Consider the following 27,678-nt stretch of genomic DNA (forward strand, 5'->3'; position numbering starts at 1 on the left):
AATACCTTGAATCCATCACTCACATATTATTTCCTGCTCAACCTACTTCTCAGAGGATATACACTATACATTTTTCATTGTTGATTTGTCACAATAGCATTTCAAAGCACAACATGCATACATACTCAAGAAATGGTGAATTAAACTTGTTTTCTGCACAGTTCAAAATTCAATAATTCAATGTAGAGGGATGTTGGTGTTTGATGAGATGGGAGATATTTCAGTTTCAAGTTGGAACAGCTCCTAGTTTTCCATCATTTGCCATCTGAGCTCAAAATGTCCAAATTTCAAGCTTCATCGTCTCTCTTCTCTCACTTTTTCATCTTCTATTCTTTTCTCCGGGGAGGATGAGAAATGAGATAATTATGCCAATAAAGCATTCTTTTTCACCTTTACTATTCTTGTCTGGGTACTTCATTTTGAGATGTCAATTATTCAACACTCTGAAGAGGTCTTCTGAGCACAAAGTGTTCCAGTCGAATGGTGTTAAAAGTGTTGCTTTCTGCTTTAGGCTACAGTGGTGGCTGTGTTGTCATGCGAGGAAGGAGTCCACCTGGCCGCTGGGAAGTGAAGGACTGTACGCACTTTAAAGCAATGTCCCTGTGCAAGCAGCCAGTGGAAAGCCGGGAGAAAACTGAGCATGAAGGGAGATGGCCTTTTCACCCCTGCTATTTAAGCTGGGAGTCAGAGCCGGGCCTGGCCAGCTGCTTCAAGGTGAGGTCAAGGTCACATGGGCATTCTCAATTGGACCAACATTATTTCAATTCTGTCCATGTATCCAAAATTCTTTATTCCAGAACAGTGTTTGGCACACAGAGGTGCTTGATTAATATTTGTTAACTGTCTCTATCATTTCATTTGTAGTCCAAAATAATTTTTAAGATAAAAGAAGGGCGTATCCCTGGTGACACTGAAGTCCTCCTCATAAGGATTGGTATCGCGTTCCCAGTCACTATTGTTCTCGGTATGAAAATGATGTAATTCCATATCATGTGTAAACAAATGAATGAAGTCCTCATTACAGAATACTGTACTACCATCCTGCTGCTACGGATAGCTTTGCAGCTTGCCAGACACCTAAAGATAAAACAAATTAATGCACACAGTTGATATGTATGTGTGTGTATATAAATAAGTGTTGAAGAAATGACTTTTTGCAAAGCAGCTTTAGATCTTAGATTTAAATCAGCACCTACAATCTTCTTGTCAGAAATATGTATTTTTGAAATTGGATGTTTTTGTTTGATGGTTTTGTCTTTGGTTCATTTTATAAATAGAGATTTCCAAAATCAAGGGAGAAAGCTCTTTTCTGGTATGTGGGCATTTGCAAAGCATAATGAAGATGGCTTCTCTCTCTAGAGATATTGCATATCTATAGATGGCATGAAATGCCTGTCAATGCACTCAATTTAAATATTCATGTGTATAATCCTACATTAATTTCATGCAATAATAGGCCTAGAAGTGACCTCACAGAGCAATAAGTTGAACCTTAGAAAGGAGTAAGTTGACGCTAGCGAGATGAAGTGATTTACCCAAGATCACAGCTATGTATTGACAGAGTTGGAATAAACTCCTGATCTTGGAACTCCTTTTTCTACTATCTATTATCCTAACACGTCAGCAAATGTCTGGTGTGTTTGATGGGCATGATGGTAGGATTTATTAATTTAAAGTGATTTGAGAAAAGGTTCCCAAAGGAGGTGAGTTTTGACAAATAATTTAAAAGATGGAAAGGCTGTGCTATGGTCCACAGGACTGGGAAACCTATTCCTTCTGGTCTCAGCAGATCAGAGCCTCATGAAGGCTGGCACCAGAGGCTCAGGCTTAGTATTGGGCAGTTAAAAATGAGGAGGTTGCAGAGGCACTGGATCCAGAGCTCTGGGTCTTAGATCCCTCATCCTTGATCTTAAATAAAATCAAAAGCAGACCTTCCATTTGACTGACTTCTTCCTGTTACTGTGAGGACTTCTAAAAAAAAAAAAAAAAAGGACAGTTGAGAAACAGCAGAGAATTTAGGCACAACTAAGACCCAAAGACCCTAGAATTAGACCTGCCCTAGGTCCCAGGTCTCATTTTTCATTTCTTGCCATGGGTCAGCCAGATTCATGATCATTCAGCCAATTCTAATTTGTCAGAAGGCAATCTGGAGGGACAGAGATCCATGAGCTCTGGAAGCAGGGAGTTTTGGATCTAATCTAGCTCTGCTGTTCGTAGCTGTGTGACCTGAAATTTGTAATCTGTCTTAGTCTGACTCTCCTCATCTCTTGACAAACATTTAGTAAGGGACAAGTCACAGGAAATTTAGGAGAAAAAAAAGAATCTTCAAGCAGCTTATTGATAAAAACAGTTTATTATATACTCATAAAGTTGTGAGAATAAAATGAGATAATGGTTTTACAATAGACACATTCTAATTCAATAAATGCTATTTCCTCCTACTGGCTCAAGCTTTAATAAAGAATAATGACAACAATTATATATATTACTATTATTTCCGTGTCCAGAATCAAATAGCCTTACCCTTTCTGTGACAGGGTCAACTCTTTTTTCTTTTACTATACAGGTATTTCATAGTGAAAAAGTATTGATGAAAAGAACATGGGGAGAAGCTGAAGCATTTTGTGAAGAATTTGGAGCTCATCTTGCAAGCTTTGCCCATATCGAGGAAGAGAATTTTGTGAATAAGCTTTTACATTCAAAATTTAATCGGTAAATACTTGTTAATTTTTGAAAATTACAGTCAAATGTTCTGTCTCCCAGTAATGCTACTTAGGAATGAGTATCCCTAATATTAGTTTAAACTCTCAAGTTGTTTTAAGCCTAAAACCCATTCGTTTCTGGACATGAAAGAAAAATATATACATATAATTTTATATCTATATTGCACCAAGTTCTCATTCCATAAAACAAAGAACAAAATGACATTGTTTTGATATTTGAAATCTTTTCTGTGCCTAAAATCAGAATTTTAGAGCTTCTCTGCCAAACTCAGAAATTTTCTAGCTCAGTGATTTTCAAAGTGCTGACTGAGGACCAGAAAGGGGCCTAGTAGGCAGAGCTCCTGGTTGCTTGCTGACTGACTCACCAGAGCAGCTCCAACTAGCTCCACTTCTAGTTATTCTGTATATAATCAAAGTTCATGTAAGATTTTGTTTGAAAAAATCAAAGTCCCACTAAAAAAAAATAATTTGCCTTTCAGTTTCAGAGTGTTCCTTTGGAGAAAGAAAGCCCATTCCATTGTTAAAGGCTGGTTTCCTTTTTTTTTTTAATTGAATTTATTGGGGTGACATTGGTTAATAAAATTATACAGGTTTCAGGTATACAAATCTATAGTACATCATCTGTATATTGTACTGTGCATTCACCACCCCAAGTCAAGTCTCCTTCCATCACCATTTATCACCCCTTAAAAGGCTGATTTCAAAGAACAACTTTCTAGTAAGCCAGAGCAACACAGATCAAGTCTAACCTATTTTCAAATATTTGAAGACAGCCACCATGTTCTCTTTTAATGAGTCTTCCCAACTCTTGGCCTCTTTCTCTAGAATGTTCTTGTCAGTTCAGCACACATTTTGTGCATATCTTCTATGGAAAGGGCACTGTTATATGCACAGCAGACTTGAGAATCTAATAGGTGTGACAGACAAAATCCTGCCCACAAGGATGTTGTGGACTAAGTGGGAGTCAGGCCTCCATGGCTCTATACCAGTGATGGCGAACCTATGACACGTGTGTCAGAGGTGACACGCGAACTCATTTTTTGGTTGATTTTCCTTTGTTAAATGGCATTTAAATATATAAAATAAATATCAAAAATATAAATCTTTGTTTTACTATGGTTGCAAATATCAAAAAATTTCTATATGTGACACGGCACCAGAGTTAAGTTAGGGTTTTTCAAAATACTGACACGCTGAGCTCAAAAGGCTCGCCATCACTGCTCTATACATATATTTAATGAAAACAAGTTAACACCAGCTACTCTGCTCCAAGCTCTGGAAATCTGGAGTGTCTATGAAACACTTGCCTGAGTCGCAGAGAAAGTCCAGAACTGTTTTTTGAGGAACATCCTAACCTTCTTTATCAGTTTCCTTTGGGGCAATCCCATAAAACAGTGATTTTTCAGTCACGGCACATTGGTGTGCCACAAGAATTTTTAAAATATGCAATACCTGACTAGTCAGGGGCACTGACCTCTTTTCCCTTAGATTGTCAAATTAAAAAATGACAACAGCCAGCACAACAATAGCCGTTCAGTGTGAATGAACAAAAATTGTACTTATTTTTTGTTAGATTGGCGAAATATATATTGGTGTGCCACAGAATCTCAGTAATTATGTGTACCAGGAGATGAAAAGGATTGAACATCACTGCCATAGGAAGGTTAATATGTAATATCTAATAAGTTATTCATCTCCAAAATCTAAAAATGGCCTTAAAAGTAGGAGTCTGACACTCTCCTCAATGTGTGTGTTATAGAGTACTCTGGGGAGGGGAGGAGGCAGATCTTGTGGTTAAATATGTTTGCAAAGCAAAGTACAATCTTGGAAATTTGCCACATACATTAATATTGTAAAGGCTTCTAGACGGAAGCACTTCCTCTGACCACAAAACTATTGTGTGTGTTTTTAAAACACTTATCAACCTCCCATAGAATTCCTAGTCTCTGCAGGAAACGCTGACCTGAGACCAGGATTCCCAAACCTGCTGATTATCACACTCTCTGGGACACCTTTTAACACAGAGCCCTCTGTCTCACACCAGAGCTGCTGAATCAGATTCTCTGAGGTTGAAGAAAAGTTCAAGAAACTTCCTGGTGAACTGAATTGTTAGCCAGGGGTGGGGGCCACAGATTCAAGGGATATGTGATAGTCTCTGTTGTTCTAAGTTGCAACTTTGCTTCATGACTTTAGCCAATTGCAAAATACACATGCATACTAGTACTTATACACAGTGAGCTTTGCTGTATGAAACAACCACATGCAAACTGTAAGATCCACGTTTGCTGTAAGATCAAATATCATTTCTATTTACATAAGTTCTCATGCTTGGAATTTCTAGATGAATTTAGTGCCAAGCACTTAGTAAGTTATTGATTTTCAACATCTAATCACAAAAGTTATGCAATATATGTTTTACTTTTGCCCTGACTGCCAGGGAGTTTAGCCAAATCTGATGCTTAGTTACAGCAAATAAACCAGTTCTCATTGTTAGCATATATACTTCCCCTTCCCGGGCACTGCTTTTCTGTTTCTATTTTATTTTTATATTATTATATGACATTATTAGAAATTATACCAGTTTAGAAATTGATGGAGAGAAAATAAATACCAGTTCTAGGAGCCAGTATATAGCAGAAAAATTATAGAATGCTGAATTCAGTGAGGAAAGGAATAAGAAGTTCTCCATACAGGGAGGGTAGTGTAGACTTCCAGCCTAGGACAAGGAGATTACCATATTTTTCCATGTATAAGACACTATTTTTTTCTAAAATTGTTAGACTGAAAATCGAGGGGCATCTTATACAGGGAAGTCAGCCGAGGAGGGAGCCATGAGGGTGCTTAGCTGCCCATACCTTGTCAAACAGGCTTCCTCCAATCATGAGCCTTATTGTTACTGACATCAGCTGATGCCATAATTGGAGGTGAAAGTGTACAGTGCGTAGATGCAACAGGGACCTGAGTGTTCTGAGCCCATAAAGATGTCAAAAAATAAAAAGATAAATACTGGTAGGTGATTGTCTTACTCTGCAAAATTCAAAATGAATGTAATCAGCTATGCACAAGAGCATGGAAATAGAGCTGCAGAGAGACAATTTGGACCTCCTCCCACTGAGTCTATGATCAGACAGCGGAGAAAACAGGGAGAACAACTCCTTAAGATGCCAAAAAAGAAGAAGGCCTTAAGAGGAAAACCAGCAAAATGTTTAAAATGTTGATTTCTTAATTTTGGGTTGGAAAAGTGGGGGGGGCGTCTTATACATGGGGGCATCTTATACATGGGAAAATACGACTGGCATAAAGGTAAGGCAGCCGCCTCAGTTTCCCACTGTCTTAAACCTAAAACGTAATCATGGCCGAGGTGCCCCCCCAAACCCCACCTCCCAGCCCCAGTGACCTCAGGTTTTCTCAGTCACAGTTTACTTTCTTTTGTGTCATTCAGGCAGGGGAGCTGGAATATCTGAGAAAGGGGCTCCAGCGTAGAGCATCTCTGCATAAGGAAAATATAGCACCTGTCATGACTTTTGAACTGATAAATCTTGAATTCTCCAACACTGTTCTCAGAACACGAGCATAGTGAGATGGCTCATTGTACAATCATGCTTTATTGCTTGCTTGCTCGCTTGCTTGCTTGCTTGCTTGAATCCTCTAGGGTGTGACATGTTTGTCCTCCGCCTTATAGGAAGTAAGATGGTTCTCTGTGGGGCTTCTCGCCATGTCTAACCCAGAGGTGACTGCTGAAGCTAACCCCCCATGCCTCAGGCTGATTCGCTGTGGAAACATTTCTGTTGGGATCTGAACAAAAACCCCAAACATGCCGTGTGCCTTTTATTAAACAGGAGTGATGGCCATGAACCTTCAGAGAATACATGAGTGTGTGACAAAAGAGCCACAAATCAAAGCATCTCAAAGTAGTATAAATAGTCCAGTAGAGCGAAGTCCAACATCTCTTACCAACTTGGCTCTCATGTGTTCCGGGCCTGATTGAAGGGTGTTGCCCTTCCAAACGAACATGAGAACGCCATGTTCTCAACAGGGGCTGGCTTCTCCCCCAGCTGCACATCACCGATGAGCACAGCACAGACCAAGAGGAATGGGAAGCGAGGCTAACTCTTCTCTCGGTTCATCTCAGACCTCAGGTTTTGCACATGGGACATGCTCTGTACATGTTTACTTGACTTGATCAACCCGGCCCTCAGCATCAGCTGCTTCCTGCCCGCATCAGTACTGACTTGAGCCTTTTTCATACTGTGGTGAATTCAATGGGGAAGGCCAATTGTCTCTTTCTTCTCTTCACAGGACAGAGGAAAGGCAGTTCTGGATCGGATTTAATAAAAGAAATCCCTTGAACGCTGGCTCTTGGGAGTGGTCCGATGGAACCCCTGTAAGTCTTTCCGACCCAGAGAAAAGGCAGTGAATTCAAAACAGGTGGCCTTGGAGCCACTTGATAGATCAAGCAAATGAACCTGGAAATAGTGACCCTATTTCCCGTGACTCAGACCCAAACCAGAAACTACGCTAGACCTTCGTGCCAGAAGAGTTATTTCAGGAATGCCTGGGAAACCTTGGCCAGCCGGCTAGTTGTGAGGCCAGATAGTTTTGTAGGAGCTTATCCTGAAAAGGATCAAAATCTCCAGAAAGGTCCTCACACCATTTACCATGTGAAGAGTCCCCAGCAAAGAAGCCACTGTTCTTTGAAACAATGCCAGGCTTCCTTTACCCCTCCCTCCTTCTCCTGCTCGTCTCCTTAGGGTGCGAATGCAGGACCCTCATCCATGTCACAAGGAAAAGAGCCAGTTTCATTTTATCTCCTTCTAAAAGGACGGAAATGCCAGTCTTAAAAATATCACCTCCTTCTCAGCCAGAACGAGTCATTAGGAAAGAGAAAGAAAGACTTGCTTTTCGTCAGCTTCATACTTATAAAAGCCTGTGTAAAGGAAAGGGGGGACTTACCACTACGTATTTTTTCGGGTTCAATGAGGAATGTTCACATTTTTCTCAAGAGGATAGGGGGAAAAAACAGAAGCAGTATCCCAGATTGAAATGGGGTCCATCCAAGGGCACAGGAAGAATCAAGCTGTTCGCTGCACCTGTGAAATGGGGAGGCTAGCAATAGCCTATAGCGAGCATTTGCTGCAGCTCCTGTTTATTGAGCTATAACTCCCTTCTAAGTTCTGAACTGAGTGCAGTCCTGCCTGCAGGGTCTCATTCCATCCTTACAACAATTCAATGCAGTGAGGACTGAAATGATTAACTAGTTTGCCTAAAATAATACATAGGAGAGCCAGCACTGGTACATGGGTTGCCTGCCTCCAAAGCCACAATATTATAAAGTTTCCTAGTTGGCAACATATCAGTAGCTAAACTTTGAAATAGTAACGATCAATAGAGAAATAGGAACTCTACATCCACCACAGAGAGAGCATTCAAATTTGTGTCAAGAAAGAGATCTGTGGAAAAGCTATACGCTTACAATGAGAAGAAAATAATAAAGGCATGCTAGTTAAAAAATTAAAGTTTCCACCCATGTACTGCTTCTTTAAAAAGGGCATCAGGACCAGAGAGTGGGAAGAGATCTTAAAGATCACCCAGCCCCACCCATCTATTTTGCTGATGAAGAAACAGGCCCAGAAAGCAGAAGGGGCGTAACAGGATTGATCTGACCCCAACCTGACATTGGGTGATTAATGTCAATATAGCATTTAAAAACATGGAACAGAATAACAGATCTCAGTGGGCAGGGGGCAGGGGTACTGGGGAACAGGAAGAGATTAAAAAGAACATATGTGTATATATGCATAACCCATGGACTCAGACAGTAGTATGGGGAAGGCCTGGAGTGGGGTGGGGGTTGTGTGGAAGGGACAAAAAGGGAGAAAATGAAAGACACCTGTAATACTGTCAACAATAAAAAAAAATTTAATGATGTGTGTTCCATAGAGATTGAGAACACTCCATTTCATTTTAGTAAAACAAACTCATTGGTAATAGGAGAGAAATAGACAATTTGGTTCAGAATAAAGGAGACAAAGCCATGAAGCAGGACACTGAGTCCTTCCTCACTCCCCACTAGATACAATGAATATTCGACCTCATGCTGTTCTCTGAGTCAGAGCTCACATATGTTTAAGTTACTTGAACTGTTGCATGACTGTGTACATGTTTGAAGAAGAGTACAAGTGATTTCAAAGCATCCTCTTTTTCCCCAAAATTTCACCCTAATTTCACTTCTGGTTCATCCACTCTTCTACCAGATAGTCATTAAATCATTGAAAGTGTTGAGTCTTTCTTGAATACCCCTGTTGTGTGATAATTCATGGGAAGTGTTGGATCGTGTCCTGATTCAAGCTAGTGGTGACTTAGAATTTAGTGATTAGAAACTAAAAGCTTAGTGTCTGTACAAAACAATCTACACCCAAGGTGAGACCCAAATCTGACAAGTCCCTGAGCTTCTTAAGAGGTTTACTCAGGAACCCACGGTAGCTAGCCTAATCCTGCTAGTGAGGAAATAGTGCAAGTTCAGAAAGAAGCATGCGTCTGCTTTGCTCATCTGGAGAAAGGAGTAGCATGCCTCTTTTTAAGAAAAGGTCATCCTTAAGAAAAATGTCTAAAATTGGATTCACTTGTTCCTCACAACTGGGGGACAACCTTTAACTGGAATCATATCCAGACCTTTCTAGAGCTTCCCCCAGAAGTCTTCCGCGGTTTCTTTACAAGAGTGCCTTTTATGATCTTTTGAAACTTTTTGTGGGGGAATCGTCATTAAGGAATAATGAACTTCATCTGCTGCAGGTTGTCTCTTCATTTTTAGACAATATTTATTTTGGAGATAATACCAGAAACTGTGCTGTTTATAAAGCAAATAAAACATTGCTGCCCTCGCACTGTGGTTCCAAGCGCGAATGGATATGCAAAATTCCAAGAGGTAAAAATAGTAACCAGATATTTACTATATGTTTGCTTTTTAAAAATATATAGCATTTTCCCAAGTGAAGAGTTACAGGGATCTTAAATGCGAGTATCTTGGATCACAACCAGTACCCTTCATGATGAACCAAACTGCACTATTTTAGCAAAGAACAAATCATAGGGGACGTTTTTAAAAATGACACTAGTGCAGTATGCTAAGTTAGTTAATAGGAAGTGAGGATAACTGACTATATCATATTGTGTTTTGCGAGTACAATCTGGAAGAAATGTCATGGTGACATTACAATCAAACAAAATTACTTGTCAAATGAGTGAGTGAAAGCACCTAGAATAGTGTGTGACACACAGTAGGCCCTCAGCAAGTGTTCACATCCTTCCATCTGTAAGCAGAGCCTCCTCCTCAAGTATGAGAACTAACCATATTTCAAATAGCACAACGTACTTGGTTTTTAAACGGTCTTTCAAAAGACAGAGTACAAAATATTGTGTTTAGAGCTGAAATAAGTCAGAGGTAGCACGTCTGTGAAGAGTGGTTACTCAGGGTGGTTTGCTTTCACTTTACAGATGTGAAACCCAAGATTCCCCCCTGGTACCAGTACGGTAAGAACTATGCTGGCAGTTCTTGAACTTTGAATTATGTGCTGCTATATACCATTACTGTATTATTACAGTTCAGCAGTTGAGCCTCTTTTCTTAGTCAATCTAGGACTAATTTGTTCAAATTAACAAATAATCAGTAAATAATCAAATTGATAAATGTTATTAAATATGATTAATGACCAATATCATAGCTTAACTCCATTTTCAGTGCCTGTGATTTTGAAATATGCATCTATCCCAGACCTTTGAATACAAATGAAAGTTTCTTATATGAGACAGAACTAGAAAAGTGAGCAAGTTATATATTCATTCATGTATGTTTAAATATACTTATTTAAACACACAATTTTTTCAATGCTGAGTAACCAAATTATGAATTTGGGGTTCATTATGGCCTATCTTATTTAAGGCTGCACTATATTGGTCAATACTTTCTGCATTATTTGCATTGTTTATTTTTCTTTCAGATGAACCCTGGCTCTTTTATCAGGATGCAGAGTACCTTTTCCATACCTATGCCTCCGAATGGTCCGACTTGGAGTTTGTCTGTGGCTGGCTGGGCGGTGATCTCCTCACAATTCATTCTGCACATGAGCAAGAATTCACCCTCAGCAAAATAAGAGCGGTACTTGAATCCATTTAACCATAAGAAATTTAGAGCCAGCTCCTTCTTCTGTCCTTGGGGGATTTTTTAACTTTGACTTCAGACATTTATTAACTTTCATTAAAAGCCTTAGATTTTTGAGAATTGGTTTTTCCCTGTTATAGAGATAAAGAGAAAATAATGAAAAGCACGGGTTTACAATGTTGGTCAGTCATTTCACCCCTTTTATTCATTACTAGCAACAATAGTGAATGAGTGGAGTGTTATTGCTTTTATGAGGTTCATTCAACACATATTTATTCAGAGTCTATTCTACTAGGAACTGAGGTTCTATCAGTGATTAAAATAAACCAAAACTCCTGCCCTTTTGGAGATTACGGTCTAGTTTGGGGGGAGACTGTAATCAATACAAGTTAATAGAATCACACAGAGTTCTATAAAAAGATGAATGGGTAAATGGCGTGGATGAAAATAAAGCACAAATGTGGGGCAACGAGTATCTGGGAAATATGTGGCTGTTTTAAAGTTACAGCAGTACAGCCCCAGCTGGGTGGTTCAATGGTTGGAGTGTCATCCCATATACGGAAAGGTTACAGGTTCAATTCCCAGGCAGGGCACATACCCAGTTTGCAGGACTGATCCCCGGTCAGGGTGCATAAGGAAGGTTGTTTCTCTCTCACATCAATGTTTCTCTCGCTCTCCCTTCCTCTCTCTAAAATCAATAAACATATCCTCATGTGAGGATTAAAAATGATAATAAAATACAAAAATTTTAAAAGTTACAACAGTACAATATTTTTACTTATAAGAGTATAATATTTTTTAAGTTTGAAAAGTCGCAATATACAGAAAATGGTAAGGTGTGGTTTTCCATTTCAGCTTAAGATAGAAAAAGACTATACTTACTCTTTTGAGGACCTAGCTAATTAGAAATCAGCATATCACATTTTGATATTCTTTAATACGAAGAATATTAATGTCTTCAATTGGGTTGTATACATATGCTAAAATTTAAAACAGCCATTTTTCGTGTTGGATTTTTAGCTTGTCCTGTGAAGTTCTCTTCCATATCACAGGTTATGACGTGCCATGTGGAGGATCACCCTGCTATCACTGAGGTGGTAATAAACATGCGACTTAAGATGCAGTAGTTACAATTGCTCTTTAAAGGCCCTTAATTGGGGCAGTGAGCAATCAGGCCGTGATTTCCACTGTTGTGGCACATGAGACCTCTTTAGAGTGAATGAAAGTGTCATGGGTCTCCCACCGAGTTCACAGCCAGTCTCAGTGGACCCATTGCAGAGCCTGACAATGGGATCTGAATTCAGCCTGGATGCATACGTCCATGAAACAACACCTCAGGGATACAAAATTATCCTCATTCCATCTTGCATTGTCCTCAAATTGCTGATATGGCAGATAGCCACGCTGTTTAAGGAGTAAAAATACTGTTTATAAATTAGAATGTTAGCAAGATATGAGGTACTGTTATATAATGACCTGAAATTCATTTATATATCTTGACGTGTATTCTCAAGTTTTTATAGAATAAATGGAAGTGCAAATTTAAATATATGCCTTCAAAATAAGTTTTTAGCATATAAAATTGAGTTACATTTTACACACACAGCACACAAAACAATAAAGTATATTGATTTAGAAGTCTCAGAGAAATCCTTACTGCCTCTTCTTCTTTTATAATTGAGGAGGGAGTTTCAATTTCCTGAGTCATAAGTCTAGTACAGTGGGGCCTTGATTTACGAGTGTCCCGACTAATGAGTTTTTCGAGATACGAGCCGTCTCTTGGCCAATTTTTTGCTTTGAGTTGCGAGTTAAAATTCGGGTTACGAGCCAGCTTCAGATACCCCAACGCTAGTTGGCGCAGCGAACCTCACAGTGAAAGCCACAACATCAGCCCAGCATCACAGGTCTCACTCGTTCACTTTATGATTTGACATATGAGTAATTTGAGTTATGAGCTCCATCACGGAACGAATTAAACTCGTAAGTCAAGGCCCCACTGTATTACACCCGTTCTAACGTGTTTGTGTGTGCATGTGCACATGTGTGCATGTGTTTGGATTTTGTTGTACTGAGATCTGTATGATAAATAATAGCGTAAGATTAAAAAAAACATATAAAGGATGATATTTTAGTTGTCAAACACTGGAAATTCTCTAGTATTCTTTTGTCTTATATTATGTCTCACTACATGATTGGAGAGAGGAGTGTGCTAATACTCAGACTAATCCCTCAATTTCAAAATCTTTCCTCTATTGATGTCTTTTGAATTGTTTTTCAAATAGAATGACATATACAATGAGCTTCTATAGGCTCATTAATGAAAATTTCATAAATCACTGAGAAGATAAACCACTAAATTCTTAGCAAGAAAAAGGAATTGACATTGTATTTCACTTTAACATATTGCTTTTTAAATCTTTGTTCTGAGAGAAAATTTACTTTTAAATACATAGGAAACTTTGCAATTAAGATATGGCCTGTTGTATGAATATTCAATATTTGATTCCAATTTCCTTCAAAATGAGGAGGAAATATCTTAGAATAATACAGCTTCAGGTTTTCTCAGGATGGTAGGCCCTAGTGTACTCTTCTTTAGATAATTGGGTAAAATGCTGAAGAATAGAAAGCTATGACCAGCAGCCCCATTAATCTTACTAACGGAAAGGGAAAACAAGTAGAATAAATGCTGACACTTTCCTTTTTTAAAAAAATAGTTGTCAAAGTATGGTGTAAATTGGTGGATTGGACTTCGAGAAGAAAGAGCCAATGGTGAATTCCGGTATGGACCTACATTAATTAGCATTTAATTTTGTTTGATAGATTTTATTTGCCAGATGATTGGGTAGATCTTAGTGATCAATTTGTTGAGTAGCCTTCAAGCATTATCTTTAGCTTATAAATTTCCTTTTCCCTAACCTAACACATGAGTATCTCTTTCAATTTAATAAAATGTTATGCCTTCAGCCCTGACCAGGTGGTTCCATTGGTTGGAGTGTCCTCCCAAACACTATGCGAGTTCTATTCTCAGTCAGGACACATATCTAGATTGCATGTTCAATCCCCAGTCCAGATGCATAGGAGAGACAATGGATCAATGTTTCTCTCTCACATCAATGTTTCTGTCTCTCTCTCTCTCTCACCCTTCCTCTCTCTAAAATTAATAAAAACATATCCTGGGTGAGGAGATATATATATATATATATATATATATATATATATATATATATATAAAGCCCGGTGCACAAAAATTTGTGCACTGGGGGGGGGGGGGCGTCCCTCAGCCCAGCCTGTGTCCTCTTGCAGTCTGGGACCCCTCGGGGGATGTCCACCTGCTGGCTTAGGCCCGCTTCCTGGGGGATCAGGCCTAAACTGGCAGTCAGACATCCCTCTGGCAGCCTGGGAGCCCTCGAGGGATGTCCACTTGCCAGCGGGGAGCAGGCCTAAGCTGCAGTCGGACATCCTTAGTGCTGCTGAGGAGGCGGGAGAGGCTCCTGCCACCACCACTGTACTGGCAGCCATCAGCCTGGCTTGTGGCTGAGCAGAGCTCCCCCTGTGGGAGCACACTGACCACCAGGGGCCAGTTCCTGCAATGAGCAACTGCCCCCCTGTGGTCAGTGTGTGTCATAGTGACTAGTCATTCCCAGTCATTCTGCTGTTAGGGTCAATTTGCATATTACCTTTTTATTATATAGGATTGCATATTACCCTTTTATTATATAAGAGAATATATATATATATATATATATATATATATATATATATATATATATATATATATATATTATGCCTTCAGTCCATGCCCCAGTAGTCCAAGAATGGTATTGAAGACTGAAAATGCAGAGTGAGAGGAGACCTTAAGATTTTTAATTTTCCTACAGCTGGAGAGATGGAGCACCCCTAATATATCAGAACTGGGACAAAGAAAGAGAAGGGCCTAAGAATAACCACAGCCAGAGATGTGTCTTCATTTCATCCACAACAGGTTATTTCATTCATCCATTCCTAGGTTTATAATACAAACTGATAATTTTCAGGAGGCATGACATCTCTCTTTCATTGCATTAGCTCAGTGAGGAAGTTTTGTTTGGTTGTTTTGCTTTTGAATTTAATGTGTTCAATTTCATTCATCTTCAGGTTTAAGAACAGCCATTCCCACAGCTTATTCCATGAATTCATGTTCTTGAAATTAACTGACATCCAGATAAGGCCTTCCTCATGAACTAAATAAAAAAGCATCAAAAATGAGTCCTTTGAAAGTGGGTCAAAATATGTGTGCCAAATACTGTTCTCTATGAAATTTCAATATGAGCCCATTTTTTTAAATCGTTTTCTAGTATCCGATTTATAATTGGCCAGATCTTTAACCTCTGAGAAATTTACTGCCAATTTCCCATTTAAGAAAAAATTTCATTCAATTCAGTATTCCTTTAAAAAAAAAAAAACTGGCAAATGAATTGACCAACAAAATAAGACCTGAAGCAGGGAGGCATGGAACAGACTGACATACCTCGGTGTGGGGTTGGGGGAATGAGAAGAGGTAAACAAAAGAACTTATATACATATATATATATATATATATATATATATATATATATATATAGCCTATGGACACGGGCAATAGGGTAATGAAGACCTGGGTGGTGGGTAGGGTCTGCGAGGAGGGAAGGCAAGGGGGGTGGAAATGGGAGATATCTGTAATACTATGAATAATAAATAAATAAATTTAAAAATAAATAAAATAAAATAGGGGAAAAAATACCTGGCATTAACTGTTGCTTGCTTTAGAACGCCAACTGTTTGCAAGTGGGATTTAGAAGTATATCTATGTTGAAGACTTTTTTAAAATTCTACTCATCAGTACAGTGTTATTTGGATAGATTGCCCACTTACATCCACCCCGCTCTTTTTATCCAATAAAAGGTAATGATGTTCCCGACTCTAACAGATCCATAACAAACCTGTGCCCAAAGTCAGGAGCAGGATGAATACGGAAAGCAATCCTTGATGCAAGGGCATCTACAGAAAAGTCAGGAAAAGAAAAACCATGTGGTTAATCGGCTCGCTTTTGCCAGCAGGTGTCACAACAGCCTACAAGAAAGGCTGTTTTGTGATTCTGGGGGTATAGCAGCTAATCTGCATTTAAAATAGCGTTCCAGCCCCGCCTTCAAAATGCCAGCATATTTTTGGCTTATATCTCTCACATAGAACACTGAATCTGCCCTTGCAATTTCCATGCATCCTTGCCCTGTTCTGAAATTATAGCTTGAATGCTAATGAAATACATTCTATAATCTTCTCTGAAAATATAGCTCTTCTAAATTCAAAAACATCTTCCAGGAGGCTAAGGACTTTGGGGATACGTTCCTGCGGGTATGTGTAGATGTGAGCCTATTTTAACAGTCAGTGTTAAGAAGTGCTCCTTTCTTAGAGGTTTGTGAGTTACTTTTTCTACATTATTATATTTTCGAACAAATTATAAAGTAGAAATGATCATCTATTGTTTTAGAGTCTTTTTTCTCTCTTTACATTGAAGTTGAATATTTTAAAACAAAGGCAGTACTCTACAAAATATTATTTTCCCAATGAAGCCAAATACTCTTAGAACTTTAATCAGTTCTATGATTTCAACTGCCGTATTTGTTTAGATATTTTTGCATTTGCATTATTGAATTAGAATTACTGATTTTTGCCCCTTGACCAATTAGCTTTGGTCACTAGAGAACTTTATGATTCGTAGTTAAATTGAGTTCAGCTTCTAGATTTAAAAAACAACCTTTGATAAACTGAGGCAGTCATAAAAATACTGATCAGTAGAGAACGTTACCCTTGGTTCTAGTCATTTCTAACCCGTTTTCCCCTCCAGGACTCTGGGCTAGTGAAGAGTGTTCAGTTTCTATGCCCAGCATCTGTAAGCGAAAAAGGTTTTGGCCCATAGAGAAAGAGAAAGATACACCGCAGCAGCACGGACTGTGTCCCAAAGGATGGCTCTATTTAAACTATAAGGTAAACTTACTTTCAAAAGTTGCCTTTGTTTCCCTTTTGTAGATATCAATTCTAGGAAGTCATCAAAAAGTGGGTGTGGCTTTGAAAACCCACGATTTGCCCACTCGACCTGGAATATTTTTGTGACAACTTTCAAGAGATTTGAGAAGTTTTCCGTTTAGGAATAACCCCCTTGGGATAAGAAGTGTTTGTGAGAAACAGCCTTGACGCCACCCTTCGTTTGTATATTCAGTGTTTGTATATTCTGTCATTCATTATGTTGTATGCCAGTGTGACCCCTGAAAGTGTGTGTGTGTGTGTGTGTGTGCACATGTGTGCATGTGTACATCCAGATCCTGCTCCCAATGAGTTGTCAACTAACTTCAGGGGGCCCAGGCTCCATCATGCCCTTCTTGTGTCTTCCCTGCCTGGACATGTCCCTGCAGAGAGCTCTGCCTGCCTTATGAATTGACCCACTAATAATATAGCTCAGTCAATGTGATTGTGAGCCTCATAAAGCAGGTGCTTCCATGCAGAGCTGAAAAATTTTTGAATTGCTAGTGGGGATATTGTAAACCAGATTTATTATTTCTGATGTGGCCTCCAATTAAGGCTGAGACTTCCTCTCCACTCCTAACGTTTTATAATAAAATAACTTTATAGGCCTTAGGTGAAAGTCATTAAAATGCATCCCAAATTATAAATGTTTGCTCTTTGCTCATCGACAGCCAATTGTTAATCTGTCTGTTCAGTTGTATTGGCAGGGCATTCTCTCTCCGTTGTGATCTTCCTCTCATTGTTAATTTGTGAAATGGGGCCATTTGGATGTTAGACACATTAATTGAGCACCCACTGATATTTTTAAATTGGGATAAAATTCATGTCATGTAGAATTTACCATCTTCACCATTTTTAAGTGCATAGTTTTTAAAGTCTAATTTATCTAATTTTTCTTTTTTGCATTTGGTGTCATATTTTTTCTCTAAAAAAGCTCTTATACTTAGGTTTTGATCCACTTATAGTTAATTCTTGTAGCTGCTAGTTTTTTTGCTACTATTATAACAAGTGCATCCTGGCAGTGGTCTTAGAGAACAGGTACAAAAAAAAGCTTATCTTGTCTAAATATCACATTTTTGTATACAGACAGTGACCAACCCCAAAACATGAACACAACTGTTTTTGTTACTAACTCATAATTCCTCCCATGTATAAAAGAGGATGTTAATTGCAATTCAAATTCTTGGCATTAGAGAAATAAATCACAGCGGTTCCTTTTGGTTCAGTACTTGGCTATTATCTTTCCCCAAATATTTTTAGCCAAACGGCTTAGCTCTATTCCATGTTTCCTCCTGTGTAGGCACAGGGAGTATGCAGACACGTACATGGGCCTGGTAGCATGACAGTGGAGCAGACCCAGGGCAAAGAGCAAGCAAATACTTCCTTAGAAATGAATAGAAAGGGGCATGAGCAAAGTATGAGAGGAGAAGGGCTTTCCAAAGCTGTCTGTGAAGCAGGATTAAAACTCCTTCACATAGCTCAGAATCTTTAAAAAAAAAAAAAAAAAAAGCCTTTATTGATAACTAACAGCTAGATTATGGATTCACGCCCCTGATCCTATATTTAGGCTCAGCAGGTGAGCTTTTACAAAATATCCAGGTGCAGGTGACACTCTGAAGATTCTGATTTAATTGATGGGCATGGGATCCAGGCATCAGTATTTTTTAAAATCTTCTTTAGTTATTCTAATGTGTAGCCAACACTTGCCCAGCAATGCAACAGTAGTACAATTTGGTCTTCCAATCATTCAGAGGATTTGATTACTAAGGAAACCATCACAGCAGGCTTCACATGAAGGTGACCTTTTACAGAGCGAGGGCACAGGCCCCCAAGTGTGCCTCCCCACCCTACAGTGCCTTACCCTGCATATGAATGGCTAAAATCCCACCACAAGAGGCTTGCTCACATTTGCCTTAACACTTCCCTTTATTTTGTTTAAGAGAAACATTTCTGAGATTGACTCGTCTGCCATCTACACATTGGAATAGTGACTTTATCAGATTATTAGAAAAGTTGATTGATAGCTGAGAGGAGTGGAAAGCCCCGTGGGCATGGTCCCCCTGATTACTTTTTAAAAGCTACAGAAGGAAAACTGGGAGACAGCAATAACAAGTATTGCCCACATCACAGTTCTGAATGAGTTGCAATATATTATGTCCCATCAAACTTTATTTTTTGTTTGTCATCTTCCTAGGATTAATTTCTATTGGTTATTTCTAAGAAAAAAGAAACTTGGTTGATTAAGGGCCACCTTTTAGAGTTTTAAAACTGATATACCAGAAGTTAAGCTCCTTTTCTAATGTTTACAAATGATTTCCTCTGTGTTTGATGGTATAAAAGAGGCTTGACCAAGGATTACCCCCGGAGGAGTGGTTCATCTAAGAGACTTGTCACAGCAGAACTGTAGGAGGAAGAAATTCTCTCTCTCTCTCTCTCTCTCTCTCTCTCTCTCTCTCTCTCTCTCTTTCTCTCTCTCTCTCTCTTTCTCTCTCTCTTTGTGTGTGTGTTAGATTAACTTTTGTGCTTCTATTTATACATTTTTATTCAAGGACCTGAATTGAGTGCTAATAGCTGTCTTGAGCCACCTAGTTTGGAATTTGCTAGTGTTTTATTTCATGCACAACATAGTCTTAAAAAACACTCCTCTTTTTAAAAAAATTTATTCAAATTCACAGCATTTTATTCATTCATTTAACTATATTGGATATTGGTAAGTCAATGGTTAGGAAAAATATAAACAATCCCTTCTCTTTGGGGGCTTATAGCTTTGAGGGGGAATAAACAGTAATGAATCAATCAGGTAAATACTGTATAATTTAAAGTTGTGACATGTATGATGAACAAGTGTTACAAAGTTCTATAAAATGTATAATAGGAGGACCTGACTGAAGTGGTCTGAAGGACAGGGAGCATTAGAAGTAGGGGGAACAGCATATGCTAAGGTGCTGTGGTGAGAGGGGATGTGACATAGTTAAGAAATCAAAGGAAGCATAGAGATCCTGAATATGAGAGGGGAGACGAAAGAAGTAGGCAAGGGTTATATCGCCTGAGAGTTTCTGGTTTTTATTCTAAGAGCAATGGGAAATCCTTGAAGGGCTTTAACCAAAGAAGGATATGATCAGGACTGAATTTTGAGAAGAATCACTCAAGCTACAGTGCCAATATAGAATGGAAGAGGAGTTAGAACGGTAAGGGCAGTTAGGAAGCTATTACAGTAGTCCAGGCAAGAGATTATTAGTAGCTTGAACGTAGATGATGGTGATAAAGACTGTGGGGCAGTGGGAATGGTGGGGGCCTCTGAGAAATGAGATTTCCAAGTGATAGGATTGAAGGGATGATGGAGTGGGAGAGTGAGGAAGACTCCAGGTTTAGGCTGGTATAAATGCAGCACTGACCGGGCCATTCAATGTCAGTCAGCACATTGGGAAGGCACCGAGTTTGGCAGGTGGAGCATGAATTCTATTTTCAGATTTTAAGCTGGAAATGACTTTGAAACAAAAGAGAACCTTATGTTCAAAACTTGTTTGGAATACAGGAGGATATCCTTCATTCACAGTCATAATCAGAGATCCATTCAACTTGACCACATTTTGTAAATTAGCAAGTAAATAAACAATTTAAAATTAAGGATGCTGTATTTCATCTTGCTGGTCTGCTTTAATTATTATGACACCATTTTGAAGCGCGTTAGTAAATATGTCATATTTTTAGAAACAATGAAGTCCTGGCAATGTGCCACAGTCAAGCTTGACTGAAGCCAATGTTGGGGGGAAAGAAGAAGGAAGAGGGGAGAGTGTGTGTGTGTGTGTGTGTGTGTGTGTGTGTGTGTGTGTTTTCTGGAGAGATTTACTGAGCTAACTGAACCTATGAGGTTCGTTGGTATTTATGAATGGTTCATTAGTGTGACTATCTGAACACAAGGTGAATTCACATTAAATGATAAGACTTCCTAATAATTAGTATGTGCCTCTCTTTGGAATTTGTAATTAGAGGAAAGGAGGAAAATGAAGGAAATAGATAAAAGGGCAGCTGTTGTAAAATTAAAATCTTTTATAACCAATTCTGTTTCTTTGTGAAGCAAACAAGGTAAAGAAAGCCAGAATTGAAAATGTACTTACTTCCTCTCTTAGTTGGTAACTCAACTTCAGGCTTTTTATACTAAGAGCAGTGTGAAATCACTGAAGGGTTTGCACTGAAGAGTGACAGGATCAGACCGAGTCCTGAAAAGAATTACAGAGGCACTACTGGCATTCGGGGCTGGACGATTCTTTGTTCTGGGGGACTGACCTGTGCATTATAGAATGTTTGGCAGCCTCCCTGAGCTCTACTCACTAGTCGCCTATAGCAGTCCCCCACTTTGAGATGTAACACCAAAAATGTCTCCAGACATTATCAAAATATCCCCTGAGGGACAAAGTGGCCCCAATTGACAGCCACTGGACTAAATCTAGAATATCTCACAATGTCATTTGACAGCAATTTCAAATTCTATTGGGTTGTATTTCATTCCATACATATTAATTGGTGACCTTCTTTGTTGTGATGTTCAACGAGGGACATTTAGTCTCTGCTTTTGAAGGAATTTATGGCAGGGGAAGGTATGGGAGGCAGACAAACTTAGAAATTAAGGAAAAATGGGTAAGGATGTCATTCCAGAGGAGGCTGGGGAAGGAAGCTCTCTCAAGGGCAGGCTTCCATGGTACCCTAGAATTATCCTGTAGTTGAGATTTTCTCAATGGCAAGATCTTGAAATCTGACCTATTAATAACCAGAGTTGTTTATGTTCATTGATGAGAGACTATCCCGATGGAGTACCCTTTGCAGAAAGTCTATCCTGACTTCTCTGGAACTTAGCCTGATCTGTTGTTATATCCTTTCTTCTCCCCCCGCCCCCCCCCACCCGTCCCCCACTGACTCCATCTGGCCCTACTAACATGTTTAAGTTTTACTGAGCTTTGGGAGTGGGAAGCTTTTCTTCAACTCCCATTTCTCTTCCTAGAGTAGTTACTGCTCCATTTCTCTTCCTGTGATGAGTAACCCCTGCTACCCCACGACTGAGTCTCTCATGAGCAACGATCACTTCTCACTGCCAAATCCCATGGCTTTCCTTTTCTGTTCCATTTAGCAATGTGGACCACCCTCTCCTCTGTGTCTTCTTCCTGGGCTCCCTAGGTCCTGCCCTAGCTTCTCCTCCCACTGGACTCATGTTTTGTTTTGTTGTGTTTTGTTTTGTTTTGTTTTGTTTTGTTTTGTTTTTTTCTGGCTCTTCCTTGTGCACTTGCTGACCACATGGCTGATTCCAAGTTCATAGTGAATTTAAATACTAATGTAGTTTTGACTCCCTAGTATTTCTCTCTCACTTCAAGTGAGGAAGCGTATTTGCCGTTGAAACTGAACTAAGCCACTATTAGCCAGAGTTAGATGAAATCTGCCACACTACACTTTGCAGTCAGGCTGGTTTATTTTTAGAAGGAACACTATTTCTCAGTGAGCAGAAGACATTGTTCTGATATCCTGCAGGACAAAACACATCCTTGCTTCTGTTCCCGCCTGATGCTAGTGCAAGGTAGGCATTCACTTCCCCGGAAAGCTGGTCCTCTTTGTTTTATTTTCACACCTTGGAGCAGCTCAAAGGATTAAAAGAAAAAGTCATTTCTGAGCAAAAAAAAGTATATATATATATGTGTATATATATATGTGTATATATATATACACACACACATATATATGTGTATATATATATATATATATATATATATATATATACATATATATGTATAAAGAATTTTCAAGACTGGGAACCAAGATGGCGGCATAGGTTAACGCCGGAGTTTGCTGCTTTGAACAACTACTTCAAAAGTGAAACCAAAAAACGGAAGGGACATCACCTAGAACCACAGGAACGCTGGCTGAGTGGAAGTCCTACAACTAGGAGGAAAGAGAAACGCATACGGACACTCAGAGGAGGCGCAGTGCTGAAGTCAAATTCTGAGGTGCGGAGTGCGCGGAGGGGGCTGGCGGCGGAGGGCGCGGTTGGCGTTTTCAATCGGGAGGGAGTCGCAGACTCTGAGCTCCAGATCCGGGCGAGTCTTTAGGGACCCAGACTCAAACGGGAGAAGCGCGACTGTCTGGCTTCGGTCAGAGCGAGTGCAGCTTTCTCTCCGAGGTTTGCAGCCGTTGCTGGGACTCAGAGAGGCAGAGCCCCTGGGGACAGGACTGAGAGCCGCCATCACTGCTCTCTCCGGCCCACCCTGTTGATCCTGTGCGACCCGCCCCGCCCAAGCCCTGCACAGAGGCATTTGCCGGATAGCCTCAGGCAAACGCCAGATTAGCACCTCCCTAGAGGACAGAAGTTCTCTCACTGCTGACACAGCTGATTCTCATAGCCACTTGGCCTGGAGGTCAAACCCTCCCTAGAATTAGCTACAGCAATCAAGATTTAACTATAAGACCACGAACAAAGACCACTAGGGGGTGCACCAAGGAAGCATAACAAAATGCGGAGACAAAGAAACAGGACAAAATTGTCAATGGAAGATCTAGAGTTCAGAACCACACTTTTAAGGTCTCTCAAGAACTGTTTAGAAGCCGCCGATAAACTTAATGAGATCTACAAGAAAACTAATGAGACCCTCGATGTTATATTGGGGAACCAACTAGAAATTAAGCATACACTGACTGAAATAAAGAATATTATACAGACTCCCGACAGCAGAACAGAGGAGCGCAAGAATCAAGTCAATGATTTGAAATGCGAGGAAGCAAAAAACACCCAACCGGAAAAGCAAAATGAAAAAAGAATCCAAAAATGCGAGGATAGTGTAAGGAGCCTCTGGGACAGCTTCAAGGCGTACCAACATCAGAATTATAGGGGTGCCAGAAGATGAGAGAGAGCAAGATATTGAAAACCTATTTGAAGAAATAATGACAGAAAACTTCCCTCACCTGGTGAAAGAAATGGACTTACAGGTCCAAGAAGCGCGGAGAACCCCAAACAAAAGGAATCCAAAGAGGACCACACCAAGACACATCATCATTAAAATGCCAAGAGCAAAAGATAAAGAGAGAATCTTAAAAACAGCAAGAGAAAGAAACTCAGTTACCTACAAGGGAATACCCATACGACTGTCAGCTGATTTCTCAACAGAAACTTTGCAGGCCAGAAGGGAGTGGCAAGAAATATTCAAAGTGATGAATACCAAGAACCTACAACCAAGATTACTTTATCCAGCAAAGCTATCATTCAGAATTGAAGGTCAGATAAAGAGCTTCACAGATAAGGAAAAGCTAAAGGAGTTCATCACCACCAAACCAGGATTATATGAAATGCTGAAAGGTATGCTTTAAGAAGAGGAAGAGGAAGAAAAAGGTAAAGATACAAATTATGAACAACAAATATGCATCTATCAACAAGTGAATCTAAGAATCAAGTGAATAAATAATCCGATGAACAGAATGAACTGGTGATTATAATAGAATCAGGGACATAGAAAGGGAATGGACTGACTATTATTGGGGGAGAAAGGGGTGTGGGAGATGCGGGAAGAGACTGGACAAAAATCGTGCACCTATGGATGAGGACAGTGGGTGGGGAGTGAGGGCGGAGGGTGGGGCGGGAACGTGGAGGAGGGGAGTTATGGGGGGAAAAAAGAGGAACAAATGTAATAATCTGAACAATAAAGATTTAATTAAAAAAAAATAATAAAAATAAAAAATAAATAAAAAAAAATAAAGAATTTTCAAGGCTGATCCATGGTATCTTTGGGAAATTTTTAATTCATTATAAAAATATGGAAATGAACGGAGGTTTTTGTTTTGTTTTGTTGACATTTTTTATAGTGCCTTTTGGTGAAAATCCCCAAAGACCCAAGTGATTGGAAGAACTGGACGTCTGCTCAAGATTTCTGTGTTGAAGAAGGGGGGACACTGGTCACCATTGAAAACAAGGTGGAGCAAGGTAGTCAATGTTCATCAGGCAAAAATAACTATTTTTATTCAAGTATTTATTAAACTATTCCCCCAAAATACTAACATTTCCAAATCAGTATTTTCATGAATTTTTCCGTCTTACCTATAAAGTTTAGATCATGACATCTATAAAAGTTCATGCACTGCATTGCCTATAAACTGTTGGTTTGGAACCTTTTGTCTCACCAGTCATAGTAAAGAGAATAAAGACATAGATAGATCTGATCTGTATTTCAAAGGACCAAAATAATCTAAGGTAAAATCTATTATAATTGCATGGCATAATTTTTTAGATTCCTTTAGATTCACCTATATGCTTTTATTAGATACTTAGGGAATTATATACTTAGTATAAATATAGCAAATAAATTCTCTTTTGTTAAGAAAGGCATTGAATGAACATTGGAAATTGTTTTGTTAATGATACGATGAAATCCCAGGCTTCACCAGCTAATTTCTGTCAATTTAAACAGAAACAAAAGTGAAAGACTGCATTACCTTAATAAGGACAAAATAACAAATTCTGACAATTGACTAGTAATTAAGTCTTACTGTCATTTAAATAAAATCATAGTTATAAACAGAATTGGCTGATTACCCAAATGGATTATATAGCATTGAAATTTATAATGTATGCTTATTTTTCAGCTTTCATTACTATGAATCTTTATGGACAGACCACTGATGTGTGGATAGGGCTACAAAATGATGATTATGAAAAATGGCTAAGTGGAAAGCGTGTGGTATATTCTAACTGGTCTCCAATTGATATAATAAATGTAAGTGTTAAGATTTACTTTTTATAAATTGGCAAGAGATTTTGCTCAAGACTTGTTTACTAAAGTTTTTTTATACCTCCTATATTTTATAGGCATAAATTTTTATTAGTCAATTGTTAATATATTCATTTTAATAATGCAATATATAATTTTCACATGTTCCATAAATGTAATTACTTACTCATCACAAGAATTATTTATGTCTTAGGTTATGAAGTGATCTGTGAACAGATTTATTAAATGCAAACAAAAGAAAAATGGTGTTTGAATTTTTAAAATTATGTCCTTAATAAAAATGTCGGTGTTATGATAATGTTATATGTTACCTTTAAGAAAAATCTATTCTTTTAGATTCCAAGTCATAACACCACTGAAGTTCAAAAGCGCATTCCTCTCTGTGCTTTGCTGTCAAGTAATGCTAATTTTCATTTCACTGGAAAATGGTATTTTGAAGACTGTGGAAAAGAAGGTTATGGGTTTGTTTGTGAGAAAATGCAGGGTAAGAAATGTTTGCTTCTTTATTCCTTTCATTTATATGGTTCACTCTTCTTTTCCATTTTGTTTTACATGCTGTATAACTGACAGTTTCATAGCTTAACAGTGCCAGACACTGATTTTTTGAGATTTATACACATATAGTCTTTTAATTTCGCTAACCCAGGATTATGCCCTCTAGTGGGGTTCCACAGACTGCAAAGACCACATGAGTGACGGCCAAGTTTAGGCATCCATTTGGTCATATTAAAAGGTATTATTGCTTTGTTCTGGGATTATATGTCTGTTCAGGCAATTAAAAGGATTGCTAAATGCTGGAAAAGAATCAAGGAAAGAAACCAACTCAATACTTACTGCTGTCTTGGAATGCCAAAAATGGTCTTTGTAACTAAACATGGCATGCAGCACGTTTCTCGATCTGATGGTGACAACACCCAATGACTTGTGGTGTGAAGTAACAAAACCATACTACCACAAGTAGCCAATGGGGTCCATGAACAGTGTGAATGCCCTGTAAGTGAGGACAACAACAATAGCTCATAGCTCATGCTTTCACTGAGGGCTAGGTTTCCCTGTACTATGCAACCCTAGAAGGCCATGCTTTGTGTCTGGAGCTGTGTGGAACTCTGGGCAATCTAGTATATATGCTTACTTGCAATAGGAATTATAACTCTTACTGTTTCATACATTTGGACCCTTTAATGATGTTAAGTATTAACCCATCCTCAGAAAAGCAGCTCCAGGGAAACCCTGTTTCCTGGGTTCACTGGTATCACTTAATCACAATAGTGGTTGGGAACTGAAAGAAAATACCAGATCAGTTATAGCAAGAGTATTATGAGAAGAGCAGAGTCTTGCAGGGAGAGAAATAATTCCAATATGCCATGTCTTTGCATACTTATGATGTACCTGGCACTGTGCCTTGGCTTTATCTGCATTATGTCATAAAATCCTCATGACGAATCTAGGAAGTAGATATAAGTCTCCCCATTTTACAAATGAGGAACTTGAGGATCAGAAAAGATAAGTAACGCACTCAAATTAAGTACAGTTATTTCATTCCATGACCTTGAGTTTGATCTCTTCTAGAAATGTACTCCTGACCACTTTCTCTCTTTGATATTTGGGGGTGAACAATGTATATGTTCTTTTGGAGATAGCATAGGGTAGTGGTGGTGGAGAGCGTGGGCACTGGAGCTCACACAGCTCTGGGTTCCTACCCTACCTCTGTAAATAAACGGTCAGTCAAGTTTCTTTTCTTCTCTGAACTTTTACTTCTGCATCTATTAAATAGAATAAAACTATTTCACAGGCTTTCTGTATATATTGGGTTATATATGTTTAATAAATAATGACTCTCTTTATTGTTATTTCCAAACCATATTATTCAACTACTCAAATTCTTATAGTCTACAGTGATTACTCAAATTTTATCTGCATGAAAGATAAAATGTCTGCATAAAAAGAGAGTCAAGGGCAAAGTCAACACCCCCAATTTGGAACTTGGTTTCCAATG

The 27,678-nt window shown here is 38.9% G+C and overlaps 1 protein-coding gene across 2 annotated transcripts in view; it reads left to right on the plus strand.

Annotated features, from left to right (window-relative positions):
- The window catches only part of PLA2R1 (phospholipase A2 receptor 1), a gene marked incomplete at its 5' end in the record, with an annotated part of 107,767 nt that overhangs the window by 68,897 nt on the left and 11,192 nt on the right, over nucleotides 1–27,678 (plus strand). For both annotated transcript variants that reach the window (XM_081095897.1, XM_081095896.1), the window contains 12 exons: nucleotides 512–714; nucleotides 2,567–2,712; nucleotides 7,023–7,107; nucleotides 9,516–9,648; nucleotides 10,218–10,253; nucleotides 10,721–10,878; nucleotides 13,596–13,660; nucleotides 14,760–14,863; nucleotides 16,745–16,884; nucleotides 24,760–24,877; nucleotides 25,537–25,667; nucleotides 26,019–26,166. In XM_081095897.1, the coding sequence (XP_080952023.1) occupies nucleotides 512–714; nucleotides 2,567–2,712; nucleotides 7,023–7,107; nucleotides 9,516–9,648; nucleotides 10,218–10,253; nucleotides 10,721–10,878; nucleotides 13,596–13,660; nucleotides 14,760–14,863; nucleotides 16,745–16,884; nucleotides 24,760–24,877; nucleotides 25,537–25,667; nucleotides 26,019–26,166 (1,467 nt within the window). The remainder of the gene's footprint in view (nucleotides 1–511; nucleotides 715–2,566; nucleotides 2,713–7,022; nucleotides 7,108–9,515; nucleotides 9,649–10,217; nucleotides 10,254–10,720; nucleotides 10,879–13,595; nucleotides 13,661–14,759; nucleotides 14,864–16,744; nucleotides 16,885–24,759; nucleotides 24,878–25,536; nucleotides 25,668–26,018; nucleotides 26,167–27,678) is intronic.

The sequence above is a fragment of the Myotis nattereri genome (genome assembly GCF_964212035.1).
Source record: "Myotis nattereri genome assembly, chromosome: 7".
In the NCBI taxonomy this organism is placed as follows: domain Eukaryota; kingdom Metazoa; phylum Chordata; class Mammalia; order Chiroptera; family Vespertilionidae; genus Myotis; species Myotis nattereri.